The 18,455-nt window shown below is 37.8% G+C and overlaps 1 protein-coding gene across 2 annotated transcripts in view; it reads left to right on the top strand.

Annotated features, from left to right (window-relative positions):
• The window catches only part of ajap1 (adherens junctions associated protein 1), a 57,434-nt gene that overhangs the window by 15,335 nt on the left and 23,644 nt on the right, over positions 1–18,455 (top strand). For both annotated transcript variants that reach the window (XR_004340271.1, XM_032570502.1), the window contains exon 2: positions 11,824–12,585. Coding sequence is in view for 1 of the 2 variants with exons in the window: in XM_032570502.1 (XP_032426393.1) it covers positions 12,000–12,585 (586 nt within the window). In the remaining variant the exon portion in view is untranslated. The remainder of the gene's footprint in view (positions 1–11,823; positions 12,586–18,455) is intronic.

Here is an 18,455-nt window from a genome sequence, read left to right as displayed (position 1 = left end):
GTCTCTTCCATTATCTCTCCTAAAGTTCTCAAAGAGACTTGCATCTGGTAATTTTCAAGGAAATGTTATCTTTGCAAACCCCAGTTTTTGCTTTTCCACAGTCAGCCCCCCCCAAAAGATTGAGTTCTGCCAAAATAATACATAAAATCCACAGGACAAAATAAAGTATAATTCCTGAGCCATTTTCTAATAGTAAACAAAACATTTTCATTCAAACAATTTCCATTTGCTTCTAATATCGTCACAGATAATACAGTTTTCAAATACATTCATCATTTAGTAGTTTTAAAATGAGATACTACAATCTTCAGTGAAAACATGGTATTAATACTTAGAAATTAAATGTTAGGGGTTTCAATCTTCTATTTTGCATTAATTTTACACCATCGCAAATGCTGGCCTCCGGCAGGTCTCCCCCCAACTGCCTGCAGGAATGCTAATTTTATGGCTCTGTGTTCTGGCCGGACGGCAAGAGGCCCCATTTAGTGATCTGCTCCACACTGATGAGTGTTGCAAATATCGCATTCCTGGTGTCAAGCCTCTCCTCAAACATAGAAGATGTCAGAAGCGTCTTAACTGGGCTAAGGAGAAGAAAAACTGGACGTTGGGTAACTGGTCTAAAAGTCCTGCTTGCAGATGAAAGTAAAGTTTGCATTTAATTTGGAAATCAAGGTCGCAGAGTCTGGCGGCAGAGTGGAGAGGCATAGAATTTATGCTGCTTGAAGTCTGGTGGGAGGTTTCCACAGTCTGTGATGATTTGGGATGCCATGTGATACGCCGGTGTTGGTCCGCTGTGTTTTCTGAACATTTCAGAGCAATTCATACTTCCTTTTGTTGGTTTTATTTTCCAGAACTGGACTTGGGATCTCCCCACACTGCCAAAGAGACCAAAAGCTGCTTCAGTGGTGTTACTGTGCTTGACTGGCCAGTAAAAAGGCCAGTAGAATCCTATAAAGTATAGATGAAACATCAGAACCGACAATGCAGATGACCTGAAGGCCGCTATCAAAGCAACCTGCTTTCATTACAAACCTGTAGAACCACAGGCTGATCAATGCATTGTTGCAGTAATTTATGCCAAAGGAATCCCAACAAGATACACCGCAAATCCAACAGGCCCAAATTAACTCTGTCAGATTCGATTTCAACACTTTTAAAGTGTCTACATGGGTCCACACCAGAAAGTGTCAATTTAACTCTTTTTGAAGAGTTGGCACCTTAATTCTAAGTGTCAAGTATCAAATATGTCTGGAGTTAATCATTTAAGACTTACTAACACTAACTCGGTGTTAGATCTTAAATATTAACTCTTCCAGAATATTTTTTTTTTACTTCATAAGAATGATTTGTAATTAATATCAAATAGAAATACATTTTATTATATTGAACTTTTAAAAATTCTTTGGAAAATAAACATTTGATAAAGACGCAATGATTTTCTGAGATGCATTTATTTCAAAACATGTATCATAATTAGAAAACATGTAACAACGTGGAATAATGTACACTTTCATGTTATATATGTCGCTTTCATTCAAACATTGCTTATCGAAAGGTCTGACATATCAGCTGTGCAATACAAAAAAAGGTATAATTACTATATTTTTCTTCAATACAGTATGTACAGTATGAAATTGTTTAAAGTACAAGGTGGAGAAAGTAATGCGCGCACTTAATGTAATATGATATTGTACATTTTGTGCATAGAAATGAACATGTTCTCCAGTCTTTTTTATTTCAACATGCAAATGTATTTAGTGTACTTGATGTGTCTTGACAATCATGGGAATTTATTTTCTTTTAGTTTGACCACCAGCCCCTGGTTGGATATCACAATGGCTTTTGCCTCTGTGAGAGCACAAACAAGTGACTGACAGCCACCGTAAAAAGTAACCACCAACTTTGATTTTTGACCTGTCACCACGTCTATTTAAAAATAAAAATCCATTATTTTTTATTGTGAAATTTTGCTTGTAAAATGATATACATTTTTAACAGTTTATTTTCGAGGTGGGACAACATTCCGTACTTTCAAAGCAAAGTTTTTATGCAGTAGAGGCAGTTTTGCTTAGTTCAAGTGCACGGTTCAGTGATGATGCTTAAGTGTTTATAAGTGGCTGGGATGCAAAACTACAATGGCAGCATAAGAGGTTTCCTTACAGGCAATTGATCCTTAAACGTTTGTTATAACAAGGATGAACATAAGGAGACATCCTCTGCCCTCAACGTGGATATTAGCACTTCCACTGGAAACACACAGGTCTGTGTATCTGCATATACACCTTTCTTCAGCTGTACTGGTAATAGTAATTTAGAGCGCATGTCAGTGTTAAATACGTGATCCAACATTTAGGATGTTAGAGTTTCTGTTTAAAGCAGACTTCCTCATCCTTTGTTTTGATTTAGTGTCATGCCTCACATGAGTGATAATCAGAGTGAGGCTTTCTTTTCACAAATATGTTTTGACAAATCTTAATAAAAGTGCGGGCATTGCTGTAGATGTAAATTGAAGGCACTGTACACAATCTGCTATAGGAATCCCTTCAATTTACACTTATTTCAGTTCACCTGTGGCAAACTAAAGGAGTCAACTCTTGATGCAGAATGTCAACATTTATAAAGCGTGAATGAATTGGTTCGCTGCCTCCCTTCATACCCAGGAAGGATCTGACTGGAAAAATGTGACGGGGAAATTCAGCGTAGTTTGTAAAGACCCATCATAGATTCTTTAATAGGTTGTTGCAAGATTGTGTAATCAGTTTAAAGTTGCATGATCTTTATGTACATTCAAGCATTTTCAACTCCAGTTTTCATCCACATTTTAAAGGGATGAATGTTAGTACCTCTACCGATGGTACTAAGATGTGGGTTGGTGATGGATATGTAACGCCATGAAATGTTTATTTTTTATTTTTTTATGGCTTAATCAGTCACATTTGTAAGTATTATCATGGCTTTGTTAAAATACATAGACAATTATCAAAAACTATTTTTGCAACCTGATGTTTTACTCAGACTTAAGCACTGTTAAGATTTTCTGTAGCATCAATAATTTTATTAGAAGTAATAGTAACTTTTTTTAATTTATTTTAGTCACAGTTAAGCTCATTGATGTTCTCGTTGCTGGAGCTTTTTGGCAACTGCCTTTTATTGAATGATATCACTGAGGAATTGCAATCTGCAGCCTGACACACAGTGTATCCTGCATTCAGACTGTGAACTGGTAATATTCTTTTATATGAATGAAGAGAATGTTCTTTGAAGTCCAGAGAACAGCAAACTTTCTCTAATCATTTTATTTTAAAGGTCAAATCTTAATTCACCTGCTGAATGACTGCTTGTCATACCACCTCTGTCAAAAAGTCTCATGTTATTAATTTGGCAGTCCTGACAATTGTTTGCAGACCTTTGCTTATAATGCTAAGAGATTCATAGCAACTTTACAGGCATATAAAAATGAACTTATTCACAGAAAAAAAGAGTCTGGAAATCAGTTTAATTAGATCCAAGTCTTAACAGGTGTGGGGAAAAATGTATAGAAAAACATTTAGTTATTTTTGTATATACTGTATATACTGTATATATAAAACCTTAAAACCTTACCAGGTATGTTTCCTAATCAAAGATTGATTATAAACTTTGATTAGAAAAAGTTTCTAATCAACTTTTGATTATGTTTCCTAATGAAAAGTTGGAAAACATAAGTTGTGCTCCTCTGCATGGGCTAAGAACAAAGTTCAAAACATTTTTTCTTTTTTGTGCCATTTTAAGTCCAAAATACACCAAAATGTACAAATTAATGTTGTTTGTTCTTAAATACAGAGGATCCCTACCTGTGTCTGCTGTGTAGTATCTGACAAAATCCTCCATTTTTGAAACTGAAGTCAATAAATATGGGTTTAATGGTAAGATCATTTTAAAATGGTAAACATAGCGAATGTTGATAGTTTGTTCATTCACAGGTGTGCTTGTATGATTCCACAGTTCTCTGTTCTCATGTGCCAGCCACACCGGCCCTCAGTCGAGGTCCAGGATAGATTTCAAAATCTCCCAGCCAGACTCGATAAACATGCTTTCATATTGTCATTAGAGCTCGTTGACTGACTCTAATTGCAGAAAATGAAATGTCACAAAACATTAAAGAGCACAAAACCGTCAAGCATTCATAAAGGAAGGTAAAATTGGTAACTTCAGATACTAATGTAACTTTAAGAATGTAAGTAAATTGAAAGTACAAATTTGCACACACTTAACTATGTATGCTATGTTTAGACTCCATAAGCGAAATGCATTTGCATGCCTTGTTTAAGTTCACATCCCGACAGATGAAATGTTAGAGCTGGAAGAAAAAGGCAAGTCAACTGAAACAAGTGTTTTTGAGATGCAGTCCTCCACTCTGTACTCACAAAGTCTCACTTTAACCTCTGCTGTACCCGTTTGGACCCACGAGAGAAAAACGCCCACTCCAGGCTGAAACTTCGTGACCTGTTGCTGGTATACCTTTCCCCCAGTGGCTCTTCTTTACAGTATTTCTAGCAAGTACTTCCTTTGGAAGCGAGTGGGAGAGAAATGGATACCGTGGATCAGCCTGTAAATACTCCCAACAATTGCAAGTGCTACCCTGAATACATGGTTACGTTTTGAACTCTGATATTGCGAACACACAGACCTGAATATAACCACTTTTGTCAGGAGCAGGAAACCCCTCCTTCATCCCCGATGGGAGGTCAAAGAAAATGTCTTCCACTAAATCAGTTTAAATCCTGCCCGATCACGTCATTTTCAGCAGGAGTGGAGCATTTTGTAATGGTTGTATCGACTAGAAAACTAAGCGTACTCTGTGGCTGAGCGGTTGATACGTTGATAAATTTCTCCTCACTTCAGCCGAGAGACACAAGTTGCCTTTTTCACCTCCCTGAGGTGAGGAACCCATCTACTGAGACCTTGCTCCTGCAAAACGCTCAACTACTTCTAATTAAGACCTACTTTGCACAGGAGATTGCAATAGTGATGATGACACAGGAAGTGGGCCAGGCATACAGTGCAGAAACAATAATTAGGTGCACTCATTGGTTGATTAGATTGCAGATATAACAGTTTTTCTTCAACAGGTCACCAATGTGGTGCAAAAAATGAGTTCATGAATCAGAAAAGCCTTTAGTTTTCAAGCTCTTGTACTGTCATAAAAATGACATACACTACAAGAGACGACTGATTCAGTGGGAAGAGCAGTTGTCTTGGTATCCAAAAGTCAGTGAGTTTGATCCCAGTTTCCACTTATTGCATCCTGACGTGCCCCTGGGCAAGGCACTCAATCTGATTTTGCCCACTGATCTGTCTGAGTGTGATTAGCTGAGTGTGGCTCTCTCATATGAACACTTAAAGGAAAAATATAAGTTGCTTCTTATTCAACTCCACCTACTTTTCAAGTTTTGTAATATGTCAGTGGTGTGTAGAGCAGAACTGAATAATGCTTCATACCCGTTAATAAGGACGTTCTGTTGTAAAGACTTTCTATGTTGTATGTGCAGACCGATTCAGTAAATTACATTACTAAAAAGCACATTTATTTCAGAAAATTTATCATTAAGTCAACCACAATTTATAGATTAACTACACACAGGTAGATGTGGATGATTTTCCATGTACACGTAAAGAAAACATGAGATTTAAAATTAGAAAATTACAGCAGGTCATTAAAAAAAAAAATTATATTGAAATGTCGGCTTAATAAAAAATAAGTTTAATATCCTGCTTAAAGGCTATTATTTTTGAAAGGTACTTTTAATTTGACAGACAGGGCTCATGTGAATGCATGTTCCAATGTACTGAGTATGACTTTATAAGTCTTTAGTTATGAAATTTGGCTATGTAAAACGTTGCAAAGTAAATAAAATCATGTCACCCATTATTATTTTAGTTTCACAAGGGGTCAGACTTTCTTACATCATGATAAATATTACGTTATCCTAAATGGGGATGGAAACCACAGTCAGTGGAAATAGGGTATCATGTAAATATTTTTGGGAACAATATGTAGTTAAATTCATTTATGCATACACTGCACTACTCTTTTATGCGTTTCAAGGATGTTTTTGTAGTTATTTATTGAGATAATATTTCTAAGAGAGATTCACTGATATACAATGTTTCGATCGAAGGCTATGAGATGCTGCGTTTTCAGGAACAAAATAGAAGTTGCATCACGTGGGAACAAAATTCATCCCTTCAAATTTGAAGTAATAAATGCCACTTGAGGCTACTAAGACGCTGCCTTTTAAATTAGAATATGCATTAATAATAAGCTTTTTGTCTCAGTCAAATATTAACATTTACCATTTAATTTTGTGAAAAATATTTTCACAAAATATTTAAAGAGTTTAAGGAGCTAATAAACACATTTTGAGACAAACACAGCTACTGAAGCAATGTGTTTTGGAGAGGAGCGATTTACATCAGCCAAAAGGTTAGATTGGCTAACTGGAATATATTGATAAGATTGGACAATAAATTATAACTAGTGCTTATTTATTATTTCTTTAACAAAAGTATATGTTTTAGCATATACTTTTGTTGACCAAATAATTACTGCTGTAAATTCACAGAATGCAGTTGTGACTTCCCACTATTAGTCAGATTTAGGTCATCACAGGATTTCCATCGCAGCATGCTTGTCTTTCTTACGACCAGTTTATGCTCTTCTAAGCATTCACAGCACTCATGGTGTCAGTGCTGGGAGCGCAGAGGGGTTTGATACGCCACGATAAATCTTAGTAGCTAAACAACAACACTTTGGACAGACCCAGAATTTTTACTGTCAAAAAAAAATAATAATTAGGGTCCCCTTTTGACCCCACCTCCCTGAAACTGCAGTAATATTAGTATAACTAGGTGGAAAATGTAATTACTCCACCCAGACAGAGCTTTGGTCTCTCTGGTGGAGTAAGAAGCCCTCAAGTGCTACTCAGGCCGGATTCACCCACACCGAGGGTGTGAAAAACAACAGGCTAGTGACCCTGCTATTTGTGGAAGAGCGCAAACCACAGAGGGCCACTCCGCATGTCAAAAATCTGTCATCTGGGCAGACATTTCCTTATGCAGAGTGACCCGTATCTTCAGGGCAGAACACGCCGCAAGGAAGGCTTTTTGTTAATAAACGCTGTCGCTCTTCGCTCAAGCAGTTCAAACAGGATTATACTGAGGATCTTACTCACACACTTCAAATGCTTGTTTTTATTCATTATAGTCCTTTTGATTCTTTTGTAGTGGCAGCAGTTAAGTTTCCACTTTCAAAGCTTGGTAACTGTAATATATTTGGATTGTTTTCAGCAGATCATGGTGGGATTTGATGAGAATGTTTTCAGAGAATAAACAAAAAAAGTGAGCTTTCTTATTCCAGATTGAGATTTTGCTGGTTTTTCTTGTTGTTGTTGTTGCTAATTAAAGATATCCAAAACACAAATTATTTATCAAATAAACTACGTATAAATCAAACCTTAAATCATATTCCAGTAATGTTTTGGTGTGAATAGAAAACCCTGGTTGTGCTTTTCAGACTGACATTTCTGCACTATGGACATCATGTGTTGGATTTGCCGTGACTTTCAGTGACTTATGCAAAGCCCCCACTGACTGTAGCATCTGTAAGAAGCGGCAGAATAAGTTGCCAGTAGATTTACTGAATATAGCACAGCTTAAGCTAAATAAAAAAAGAAGGAAAAAAAAAATCTTGGTCAGCGAAGCCTGCTGTAGCGCTCTTTCATAATTGGGCTTGAAAAGCATAATCCCAATTCACTGCTCTAAAATTTTACATGTCACATCTACTCTTACATCACAAGCTTCCTGTAGAAACTCCTCACTGAGTTTGATGAAGGACTGCAGAGGGAGAGCTCAGACTCCAGCAAGATTGAGCATATGGCAAATATCATTAACTCTGAGTCGAAAAACCACAAAGAGAGATCGCCTAATATGGTACATGTGAACATGCTGTGTCTGTTTTTTGATGCTTGAACATTGTGAGCTTTTACGTGCCATGCTCAGAGATTTTGCCTGATGCAGGGTTGAAAGAAGCCCAAGGTGCCTCTTTCATCTGCTGTCTGTCAAGTCTTGGGTAAAATCATCAATCCAGCAAGTCTGTTGGTGACCTTCAAACCAGAGTCCTCGGGGCAACAGACACGCTAATTAAAGGTTTGCTCCAAATCTTTACTTGGTAATGCAGCTCCCAAAACGTCTGGCTCAAGTATAAGCTTGATATGCTGAGATAGAACTTGGGGAGATGATAAATAATGCCATAACATATTTTCTGCTTTGCTTCTAGTTATACCTTTCACACGTCAGCTGATGAAAATTGGCATCATCTTCTCTCTAGATGTCTAGATGTCATAGCCTTGTAGACTGAAAGAACAAATATTATTTTACTACATTTTTGTTTTGTCCAAAAGATTCACAGCTTCTGGCAAAAAGTGTCTCATTTACATTTTTCGGGTTGTAACCACAAACTAGTAGAGCATGTCTGTGAATCAGAAGAAAAGCTATGCATGTTTTTTTACAACTAAAAACCAAAGCATTTAGACATTCACTGGTGTTTTTCTGCCTCTATTCTTATGCAACTGTTTCAACCAACTGCTGCTTAATCAACCCCAGTGTAGCAGATTAAATCCAGTCCTGTAAAGATCTCAGATATGTGTTAGAGAACACTAGTGAACAAGCGGCATCATGAAGACCAAGAAACCCAAATGGGTTAGAGAGGAGAAAAGTAGAGTTGTGTTGTTACAGTACCCCAAACTATAAGCTGTCAAACCACCGAAATGTAAGAAGAATGACAGATGCTACTAAACTTAGAAAAGTTCCAAACTGGTAGAGTGGGCAATGGGATGCATTAATCAGAGATAGAGCCAAGAGGCTCATGGTAACTTTGGAGGAGATGCAGAGGTCCACAGTTCATGTTGGGTAACCTGGCAACAAGAAAACTGTCGGCCATGCATCCCACAAAAATGGTATTTATGTAAGTGTAGCAAGGAGAAAGTGTTTGTTCAAAGAAAGACATTGATGGAAGAATGCCATGAAATGTATTTTTGCAAAAGTCTACTATAGTTGTACAACAACCATAAAAATACAGCGGGAGCTTCTGCAGAATCAAAGATAAGATCAAAGATCAGTCAAAGGTTAGACCTAAATTCAATTGGAAGTCCTTGGCAAGACTTAAAATTTACACTGGTAGAGACAAACATCAAAAGACGTGCAGCTGTCATTGGGAAGAAATGTGGTTTTGCTAAGCAATGACTGGTGGGAGTTGAATGCAAATGCAAAACCAAACTTTTCAGACGCCACACTTTTCATAAAATAATTTAAATCCATGTATCATATTTTTTTGATTCCACAAAAATACACAATTTTCTGTTGGTCTGTCGCATAAAAAGCAAAGTTTCAGGGATATGAATACTTTTTGCCAGGCTCTTTATATCTAGACCAGAAGGGCTGCATGTGTTATCACGCTCTGAAGATAAAATTGTGAGACTGGGGCAGTAGAAGCTCTGGATAAGGCCATGTCACAAGCTCCACTAAACGGATTTCCTGCCACATTCCTGGGGCTTACCTAAACTTTGAAGTCAGCCATGGCAGTATGATATAGCATGTGCTCATGAAATAGGACGCCATGCACACAGTCCCATCAGAAAGCAATCTGGTTTGTTCACGCCGAGAATGTTGCACTACTTCTTCCGCCATCTGTGCAGTGTACTTCCAAATTATATTTTCATTATGCAAGATGTCAGAGTGTGTTAGTGTCTCTTAAATTATCAATGTGCAGTTCCTAGAAAATATTACTTGCAGCTAGGATATTATATCTCTAGCAAGTCCTGTTGCGATTGGAGTTATGCAAGTAGTACGCAATCCAAATTAGGATTGAGGAAGCACACCAGCATGCAGAATTGTGTGTGTAAAGAATGAGTAGACGTACTGCGTGCCTTACAATTTATAATGATTTATGCAGTATTTAATTCTGTTCTCTTCCAATTTATTAAAAAGTAAAGATAGATTCTAAACTAATGGTAATTAATTGATTTTTAATTTGTAACTCCAAAGCACAAAAAAGCACAAAGAGGATTAAAAATAGCAAATTATATAAGGAATGTTTAGCTTAGGTAGCACTGAATTACTTGAATAATTACATTCTGTCCAGGAGATAACATCCATTTATCTCCTGGATTAAAGTTTGGATATACTTTAATACTTTCTCTTGTTCTTAAGCAATAAAAATCCATCACAAAAAGTAGGAAAAGTTTTTTTTTCTTTTCATTTGCCTATATTGACTCAGATTTAAATGCTAAATGTTTTACAATCACGCCTATTAATATTGCACAACTCTACTTTTCCTGTCGCAAAGTCATTTTATTAATGACAAGTAACATCCGCTTCCCCTATCGGATATTGAATTAGTCTGGCCTGCAGAGTCAGAAGTGAATCGTCTCGAGTCTCCAGGTTGGGTGGGAGCCAGGATCAGTGCCAGAAAGTCTGAGGTCAGGGCCAGGGCTCGTACAAGACAAATTATCACCCATATTTTTAGCTGTCGATAGTACACTGACCTTGTCGCAGCTCTTTCATGATCACATCAGTCACCTTTTATGGCTCAATTAAAATGGCGTTTTAAATTATCCCTTTATCAGGGGCTTGTTGGTTCCTCACACCTCAGTTGAGAAGTAGGGAAGAATGAAAATATGGTTTCTTTTATCAGTCTCAGCCCCACTGTCTTTATGCACTGACTAAAAAAAAAACCTAATTCTGACAATCAAGAGTCATTTTATTCTTAAATAATCACATTAACTCCATTATAGTTGTCAGATGACTAACTAAACTCTTGTAACATACATAGTTTCCTAGTACAACTAGAGAGTATAGTAGAGTGCCAGAGTTGCATAAACAAGCCTCTATAATTATCCGATGTCTTTTGGATGCCTCTAAGCATTGATGAAAGCCGACCAGCCTGTTTTCATTTGTCATCAAACTCTGTGATGCCTCCAAAAGGAGCTTTCCTTGTGGGCTCAAATTGGGCAAGGACAGCAGAGATTAAAGATAGCCTTTAATGAGGTTTCTCCCTCAGGAATCAATGTGTAGCTTTGTCCCAGGGGCCTCTGAAGGTTGAGTTTAAAAGCAACCCACTACCGGATCGCAGCCTGAATACACAGCCCATCTATCACCTTGTGATCAGAAAGCGAAGTTTATACCGAAGCCAAGACTTTCCAATAGTATTCAGTAAATTATCTCAGTCTAAATGACAAATAAAAGAAAAAAGAAAAAGAAATCAGTTATGTATTTGTCATGCTGTGTAATCTGCTGGCATAGTGCAGAACAGCCTTAAGCATTGCTCTGCATAATCAGCTTGCTCCTTAGGAGTCAGATGACTTTGTGTCTGGGAGAGATGATGATCAGCTAAAGCACACCGACCTTGCGTATTGGTCTACTTGATACGAATCTGGAATGTCAAGGATAACTCTGTCTTGCCGTTAATAGTTCGGAGCAAAGAGGTACAAATCCAGCGCCTTTCTCATGTTCTGCAACATTTACTATACAACTGACCTTTATGCTGTAATTCAAGAGCCCCTTTGTAAAAGTAATTATTGCCAAGGCCTAATGGAGCAGCTGTTGCAGAAGTTGTAGCAGTCTAAACCTTGATTGGTGTGCAAATGGATAATAACTCCAAATGCAAATATTTACACTTTTAACTAGATGGTAGAAGATTGAGCAAGTCTGTACAGGATGTTTTAATTAGATTTTCCTTATCAGTAAAATGACATGTCTCATTTATATTTTGTGTTTTCTCTGCAGTTCGTCTGCTCTGAGGCCAGGCAGCTGTGTGGGGCACTGGGTCTGGATCCTGCTGGCCATGACTCACCTCACCTTGGACTTCTCTGTGTGCAGCCCCCTCAGCCCAGGGCCTGGGGATCAAGCTCACACCTAAATTGGTTGCTCGCTCCTGGCCTCGGTTGCAACCTCTCTGGGATATGCCCAACAAGCTTCACTGGAGGACAGTGGGCCCATTGGCGCGTCGACTCCTCCACCCCGTTCCTCCACCTCAAGAGAACAGGGCAGGGATGGGGCTAAAATGCAAAGGTCAAATGCACCGGAAGCTAGCACATAGAGGACAAGCGGCATGTAAGGATTGCTGGTCCAAATACTCTCAAACAGAGCCAAGTGATCCTTTGGCTGGGATAGTAGAAACTCCAGTGGCGTCAAGAGGAAAGTTGTTAATTAGAGCCAGGAGGCAACTCAAAGGGAACAGCTACAACAAGCTTCAGGAGGGCCCGAATGCTACGGTGAATACTAAGGGGACTACTACGGTGCCTAGTTTCATAGACTGGGGACCCACAGGGACAGATAGCAATGATGATGACAGCAAAGGAGAAATCAATGAAAGGCTATCCACCAGGGCCTCACTCACGACAGTGGCAACAACTACTGGCACTACTTCAAGGGTCTCCGAAAGGACGTTCACTGTGGTGACCTCAACACAGTCCAAGAGTACCACTAAGTCCTCTATCAGCAAATCAGAGACTGCCAAACCACCAAAGCCATACGGGGACACACCAGGTAAGACAAAATGACTATAAAACAAATGGTTTAGTGTGGATTTTATGGTGGGTTTTAACTTCAGTCCTCGAGGGACAGTTCCTTGCAACTTTTACTGTAGATGTGTCACTGCTTTAACAAACCTGTCTCAAATAAGGTCAGACCATTAGCAAGACTCTGTTGAACTTTACATAGTGAGGAAGTAATTAAATTATTTGGTTCAGGTGTGTTGGACCAGTGATACCTCTAATTGTTGGCAGGACACCGGCACTCGAGGACTAGAGTTGAAGACGCCTGGATTAAAATATGAACATTTCATCTAGCTGTACTTCAACAAATTCAACACATGACTTCAGTGCAGAAAAATACATTCAATAAATGTATTTATTAAAGTAAATAAAGTTGTCTTTTCAATATAAAAGGGTTTATTGACAGTTGAGCATGGCTGACCTGAGCATGGCTGAGGACAAAAATGTATTTTGTGCCTTTAATGTTAAGCATAAAATAACTGTTTAAACCTTGTATAAGTTTCAACCTCATTGATTAGCAATTACAACTCATTTATATGAAGAATTATCAACTGCAGTGGTCCAGATCACTGTTTGTATACCTAATTCAATTTCCTTTGGCTTGTTGGATCTGGACCAAAATGTACTGAGTGGTGACCCATTCCAATTTTATAAACACCTGGGGGTTATCACAATTTGTTGGTTTCTGCGTATCTACCTCCATTTTGAGAAGGGACCACAGGTTTTTAATGTGGCTATGACTTGTGGGGTTTCCTGGGCATCAGATAAGGATTCAATGGTGAATTCTTTGAGATGCTTCCTTCTTATTTTTGCCTTTTGGTGTGGAGTTAGATTATACTCAGATAAGCACCAAATGCTGGAAAGAAGTCACTCTTAGACAACGTTTTTATCATACTCTTTATTCCTGGTACAATCATTGTGCAAAATTGTGTGTAAGGCTAGTCCTCTGAATGAAAAACACATTAGGACGCTTAAATAATGTGTGAACATGACCAGCACAGTGGTATGTTCACATTCACCCGTTTTATTCTTGTGACGAATGATTTTTGAGATTATGTTCTGTAAATTCCAGGACACTGGACTTCTATACAATGGCATCCAAAAGAATCCCATCAAATAACAGGAATACACTAGTCTGCCTCATGTAAATGTACAACACCTAATATGTTGAACATAAATCCAAAAAGCTCATGAAATGGCAGTGGCAACAATATTAACAAAACCCTATAGATAAGTGGGAAGAATGGGACTGGTGGCATAGAGGACACTGTCCTTTTCTTAGTTCAAATATGTCCATAATATTTTGAGTAAATGCTAATTTTAAGAGTTTCAAGCTACCTACATTTACATTGACAGTCACTAGGATGCTGTTTCTGTGAGCAAAAGATGCCCGTAGCTGTTTGCATCACACCTGTAGTCTAAATGTAATTGAAGCCACCAGTGTATATTATTTTAGTATATTTTATTAAAATTGTGGTGAGTTGGTGAGATAGGTGAGATACAGCAACCTATAAGTCTTAATTTCGTTGCAATTTTGTTGATTTTAATATTCCTCTCCTTGCTGTTTGCTGTCTGACTGAGGGTGTCCTGGTTAGTCAAAGTGACCATTAAGCAGTGAATCGGATCAAACTCACCAGGTGAAAGAGGGTTGGACTAATGCTAATCTTTCCTTGCCATAGAAAATATGCAGTGATAATTAACAGAGACTGTGTCGAACCTGTCGAGCTAGAGGGAAAAATTATATTCCTTTGGATAGAGAAGCAGAAGGAAAAAGTTTGTATGCCCACTTTTCAAAATGGAAGAGTGTGGGCGTCACATGATGCAGGCATCCTTTATACAGAGGCTACAAATCTCAATGCGGCCGTCCCAAGTATGAGTCCTGTCCTCGGTTCCTTTGCCACACGTCCCTCCACTTCTCTCTACTCTCCTCCTGTCAGATTACTGTCGAATGAAGAGTGGATGTCCCATGCGCCCCATTATTTATGCACCATTGCTCGGGTCCACAAACCAATATGTGTAGGCACTTATGGTAAAGTACTGTATGTGCAAGTAATATTAAATGGTTTTACAAAAATTGCATAATTACCCAGCCAGGATTCAACACCAACAGTCTGGTCCAGTCTTCCTTCATGGCTTCAGAGGCTGAAAGTTTGGTAACCAGAGCTGTACACAAGCAAAAGAGAAGAAAAGTATTCTGCTGCCCATCTTCTGTGCTGCCTGCTGAGTTTCTGGCCTTGCCGCTTCTTTGTTGCCCTTCCTGTCACAAGGCTGTTGTCCAGAAGTCTTCATCTCACTGTGTGGGTAGATATACTCACACCCACATTGTGCCAATGCCACCTAGGCTTTGCACTGGTGTCAACTTGACTCTATTGCCCACTACTTAGTAGGAGGCCATCTTGGCACTTGCTTGACACTGGATGTCTTGAAGCCAATAAGAAAGTATAAAACATGTTTCTGTCATAATGCATACTATTCAAACTTTCTTTGCTATGGCTTATTTCGCATTTGATCTGTTTAACAATGTAAGTAGAATATTTGTGTTAAAAATAAATTAAAAAAAGAGTGTTCAGCCACAGAGTCCATCTAGATGTGTCTATCTGCACAGCCACAAAACATCCAACAAACGTTAAATTTTGCCAAATGCCGTCATAAAAATCATCAAAAATAATCTTCAGTGCAGCTTTTAAGCACATGACCTAGTCTGTCTGTGCATGGGGAGTAAAGGAAAATCAAACAGAAGAGCAGAATTCAAACCCACAAGATTTTGCAATGAACATGGACATTAATGTTTTCCACGGTTTATCTCCAGTTACTACATGTTAATATAAAAGATGCACAAAACTGTTAAACTGTTGTTGACTTTAAATTATAAATGCAATTTTTTTTAAAAACAAGTTTTTTAAGTTAATTTATTGTGAAGCATGAATGTGCAACACTTGCTGCATTTCATATGGAAGCTTGCTGTAGGAGCTCCCTTACATACAACGCCCTTGACTACAGTGAATGCTTGAAATACTGCATATGGCCACGGGCGACATTTATGGGCAGCCCTCTGAGCAGAGGCAACCCTCAACAGACAGCCTCTCAGCCTGACGTTTCTGAATTAACGTTTCATTACATTTATGAGGTACATGACTTCTTCATAGATGTAATGATACATAAGTTATGTTCAACATCTTATCACACAAACTGGGCTAATTGAACATTTCCAACGCGGCGCAATAGCAGACGTGTCGTAAAACTGGCCACTGAGCAGCAATGGTAGATCAAGTCTTCTTTTTTTTCTGTTGCTATTGCATTGCTGCTTGTGAACATGTAAAGAATCAGCAAGAAGAATATATGATTTGTTATAAAATCTAACTTTTAAAAACAGCTTTAATGCTAGAGGCATAAATATGTATTCCATGACTGTGATTGAGCTGTGCATAATGAATGCAAAATGGCAGTAGTTAATGGTCTTGTCAGCTCTGTTGTGATCCCTTGATTTTCCCCTGATTGGGAGGTTAGTGTGAGGCCACCTGTGATTCAAATGATGGCTTGATATTGTTTCCAGGAGGAAATTAGTTAACACGGCTTCCTGAAAGCTAACAGAGGAAGAAAGTCGTTTTTCTCTTTCCAAGTGGGTGCACATCATTGTTCCTGTAAGATCGCAGTTTCTCTTCAGGGCTTGTTTCAAAAATGAACGATTGTCTGCAGAGGACTTTGTCTTCACAGCATATTATCTCATGTTTGTGTCAGATTATCCCCAAAAGCAAAAAATAAATAAAAAAATAAAATATATAATTACCAAACCAGCAGCACGGCTTTGAATTGTTGTGGAGACACTTGCTAAAGAAAGCCTTTCACCTAATTTTTTTTATCTCATTTGACCACTTTTTGAAAACATATTTTTGATTTGTTGAAAATCTGATTCGTTGACTTGCATTTTAATGAGAATACTTGCAATTTTAATTTGGAAAACTCCCACAATGAACATTTTAACACTTAAATAATTTTATTCATAGTCTTTGTTTTTTCACCTCGTGAAGGGAACTTTGAGGTGAGGTGGGTGAGTAGTAGGAGGTTTTCCAGCAAAAATGTGTGAAATAAAAAGATATGTATGTAGCCACTTTTAGCAACTCTTTCATTGTGTATGAGGTAAAAGTGCAATAGATATTATTGTAAGACCTGCCCGTTCATTTACTGTTTCCATTACCTGAGTTACTTTGACTTTATATCATTTCATTCTTTGACACTAAAATCTAGTTGTTGTTTACATACATGTACTTTGTTCCAGTTCTTTTTATTTATTTTGGAGTGGAGCTAAGGTGGGGTTGATTTATCCTGATATTGAAATACCTGCTGATACCAATATTTTCTAATCGAAAACTTTTATCCTTAAGCATTTAATTTTCTTTTTGGTCTTGTTTCATGTAAGCTAAAATCAGTACACTCCAGGGTCTACCGTATAGTCTTTTGTGTAGTCATATTTATATCTTCAAGGTCAACAAATGTGTGATTGTTGTCAGAATGATACATGCCAACATCTGGTTTTTCTAAAACTTCTTGAGGAGAAAAGATATAGTAAAATCTGCTTACCTGCTGCCAAGCAGCATCACAATTTCCTGGTAACTGTTATAACTTCAGCAGCTTTTCTGCAGTGAACGGTCATTAATTATTCATTTGAAGAGGCAACATTACACTGAACTTGTTTGATTAAGTGGCTCAATAAATTAGGAGAGAGTTTTAGGTAAATTAAGTCTTAAACAAATGAAACTGACATATTTGTTTTCACAACTTTTATTAGTAATTGCTTACTTAGTGCAGTTAGCATTGCTAGCTCCAGATTCCTACATTGCCTTTAAGTCTTCCAATAGGAAGTATCTCTAAATCCTGCTTGTTTCATGACAAATAGTGCTTAGAAGGCTTAACTTGACTAAATAAATCAACTTGTGGTCCAGTTAGCCTTCCTGTTGACAGCTGATGCTCCCTGTCTCTTCTCTCTATAAGACTCAGTATTCAGGGATCAGCTCTTTAGATTTCTTTTTCCCAATACTCTGAATATTTACCCAAAGAACATCAGAAATAACTGTTTTTATTCTCTCTTCACTGAATGCTCATTTCATAATAAAGTAATTCTGACCAGCAGATTGTCCAATGGTTTTTCTGGTCTTCCACAACAACCTCTCTGAAAAATCGGACATATGCATTTGTTGAATAGTATATGTGAAACGTCAGTAGGTACTGATATTGTTCAGAAATGATTCACAGTAATTCTGATAGACACCACCAATCCTGTAAATGGCCACATATTTCTGTATTTGTCTATGTTTGTGTGCTGCACCCAGTATTACCTAAATATTCTGTGATTTAAAAAAAAAAAAAAGCAAATCCAGTAAGACTGCAACGCTGAATGCGGTGTGGTTAAAAACTTGGGTGCACCTAACTTTTGTGCTGGTGCGCCAAAGAATAAAGTCTACCACACCAGTATAACCAGCACAAAAAGTTAGTTTAGAGCTCTGCCGAAGCTCATTTACAAAACTACAGTGTCATATTTAGTGATTAAATATTTAGAAAAACCTGTTCAAAGAGACTGCATTTGACTGCATTATATTAGCTTTATCCAAACTGAGATTTTCCATTCACGTCTTCACAAACCCCTGCTGATCTGAGATCAGTGTGCTGCAGGTATCAGTTACATTCTTATGTAAAACTTTAATCACCTTTCATATTAAGACTAACAATGTAATAATTCTATACACTGTGTATTGAATGATGTAGTAATTCAACACCTTTTAATTGTCTGAGGTGAAGTAGAAGCTGAAGATGCTTAGATTGATTTGTCACCGCCATGAAGGACAAAAAACCCAAAATCCCAACATC

The sequence above is a fragment of the Xiphophorus hellerii genome, chromosome 1 (assembly GCF_003331165.1).
Source record: "Xiphophorus hellerii strain 12219 chromosome 1, Xiphophorus_hellerii-4.1, whole genome shotgun sequence".
In the NCBI taxonomy this organism is placed as follows: domain Eukaryota; kingdom Metazoa; phylum Chordata; class Actinopteri; order Cyprinodontiformes; family Poeciliidae; genus Xiphophorus; species Xiphophorus hellerii.
The sequence above is the reverse complement of the archived record's forward strand: the minus strand, read 5'-3'. Positions and strand labels throughout refer to the sequence as shown.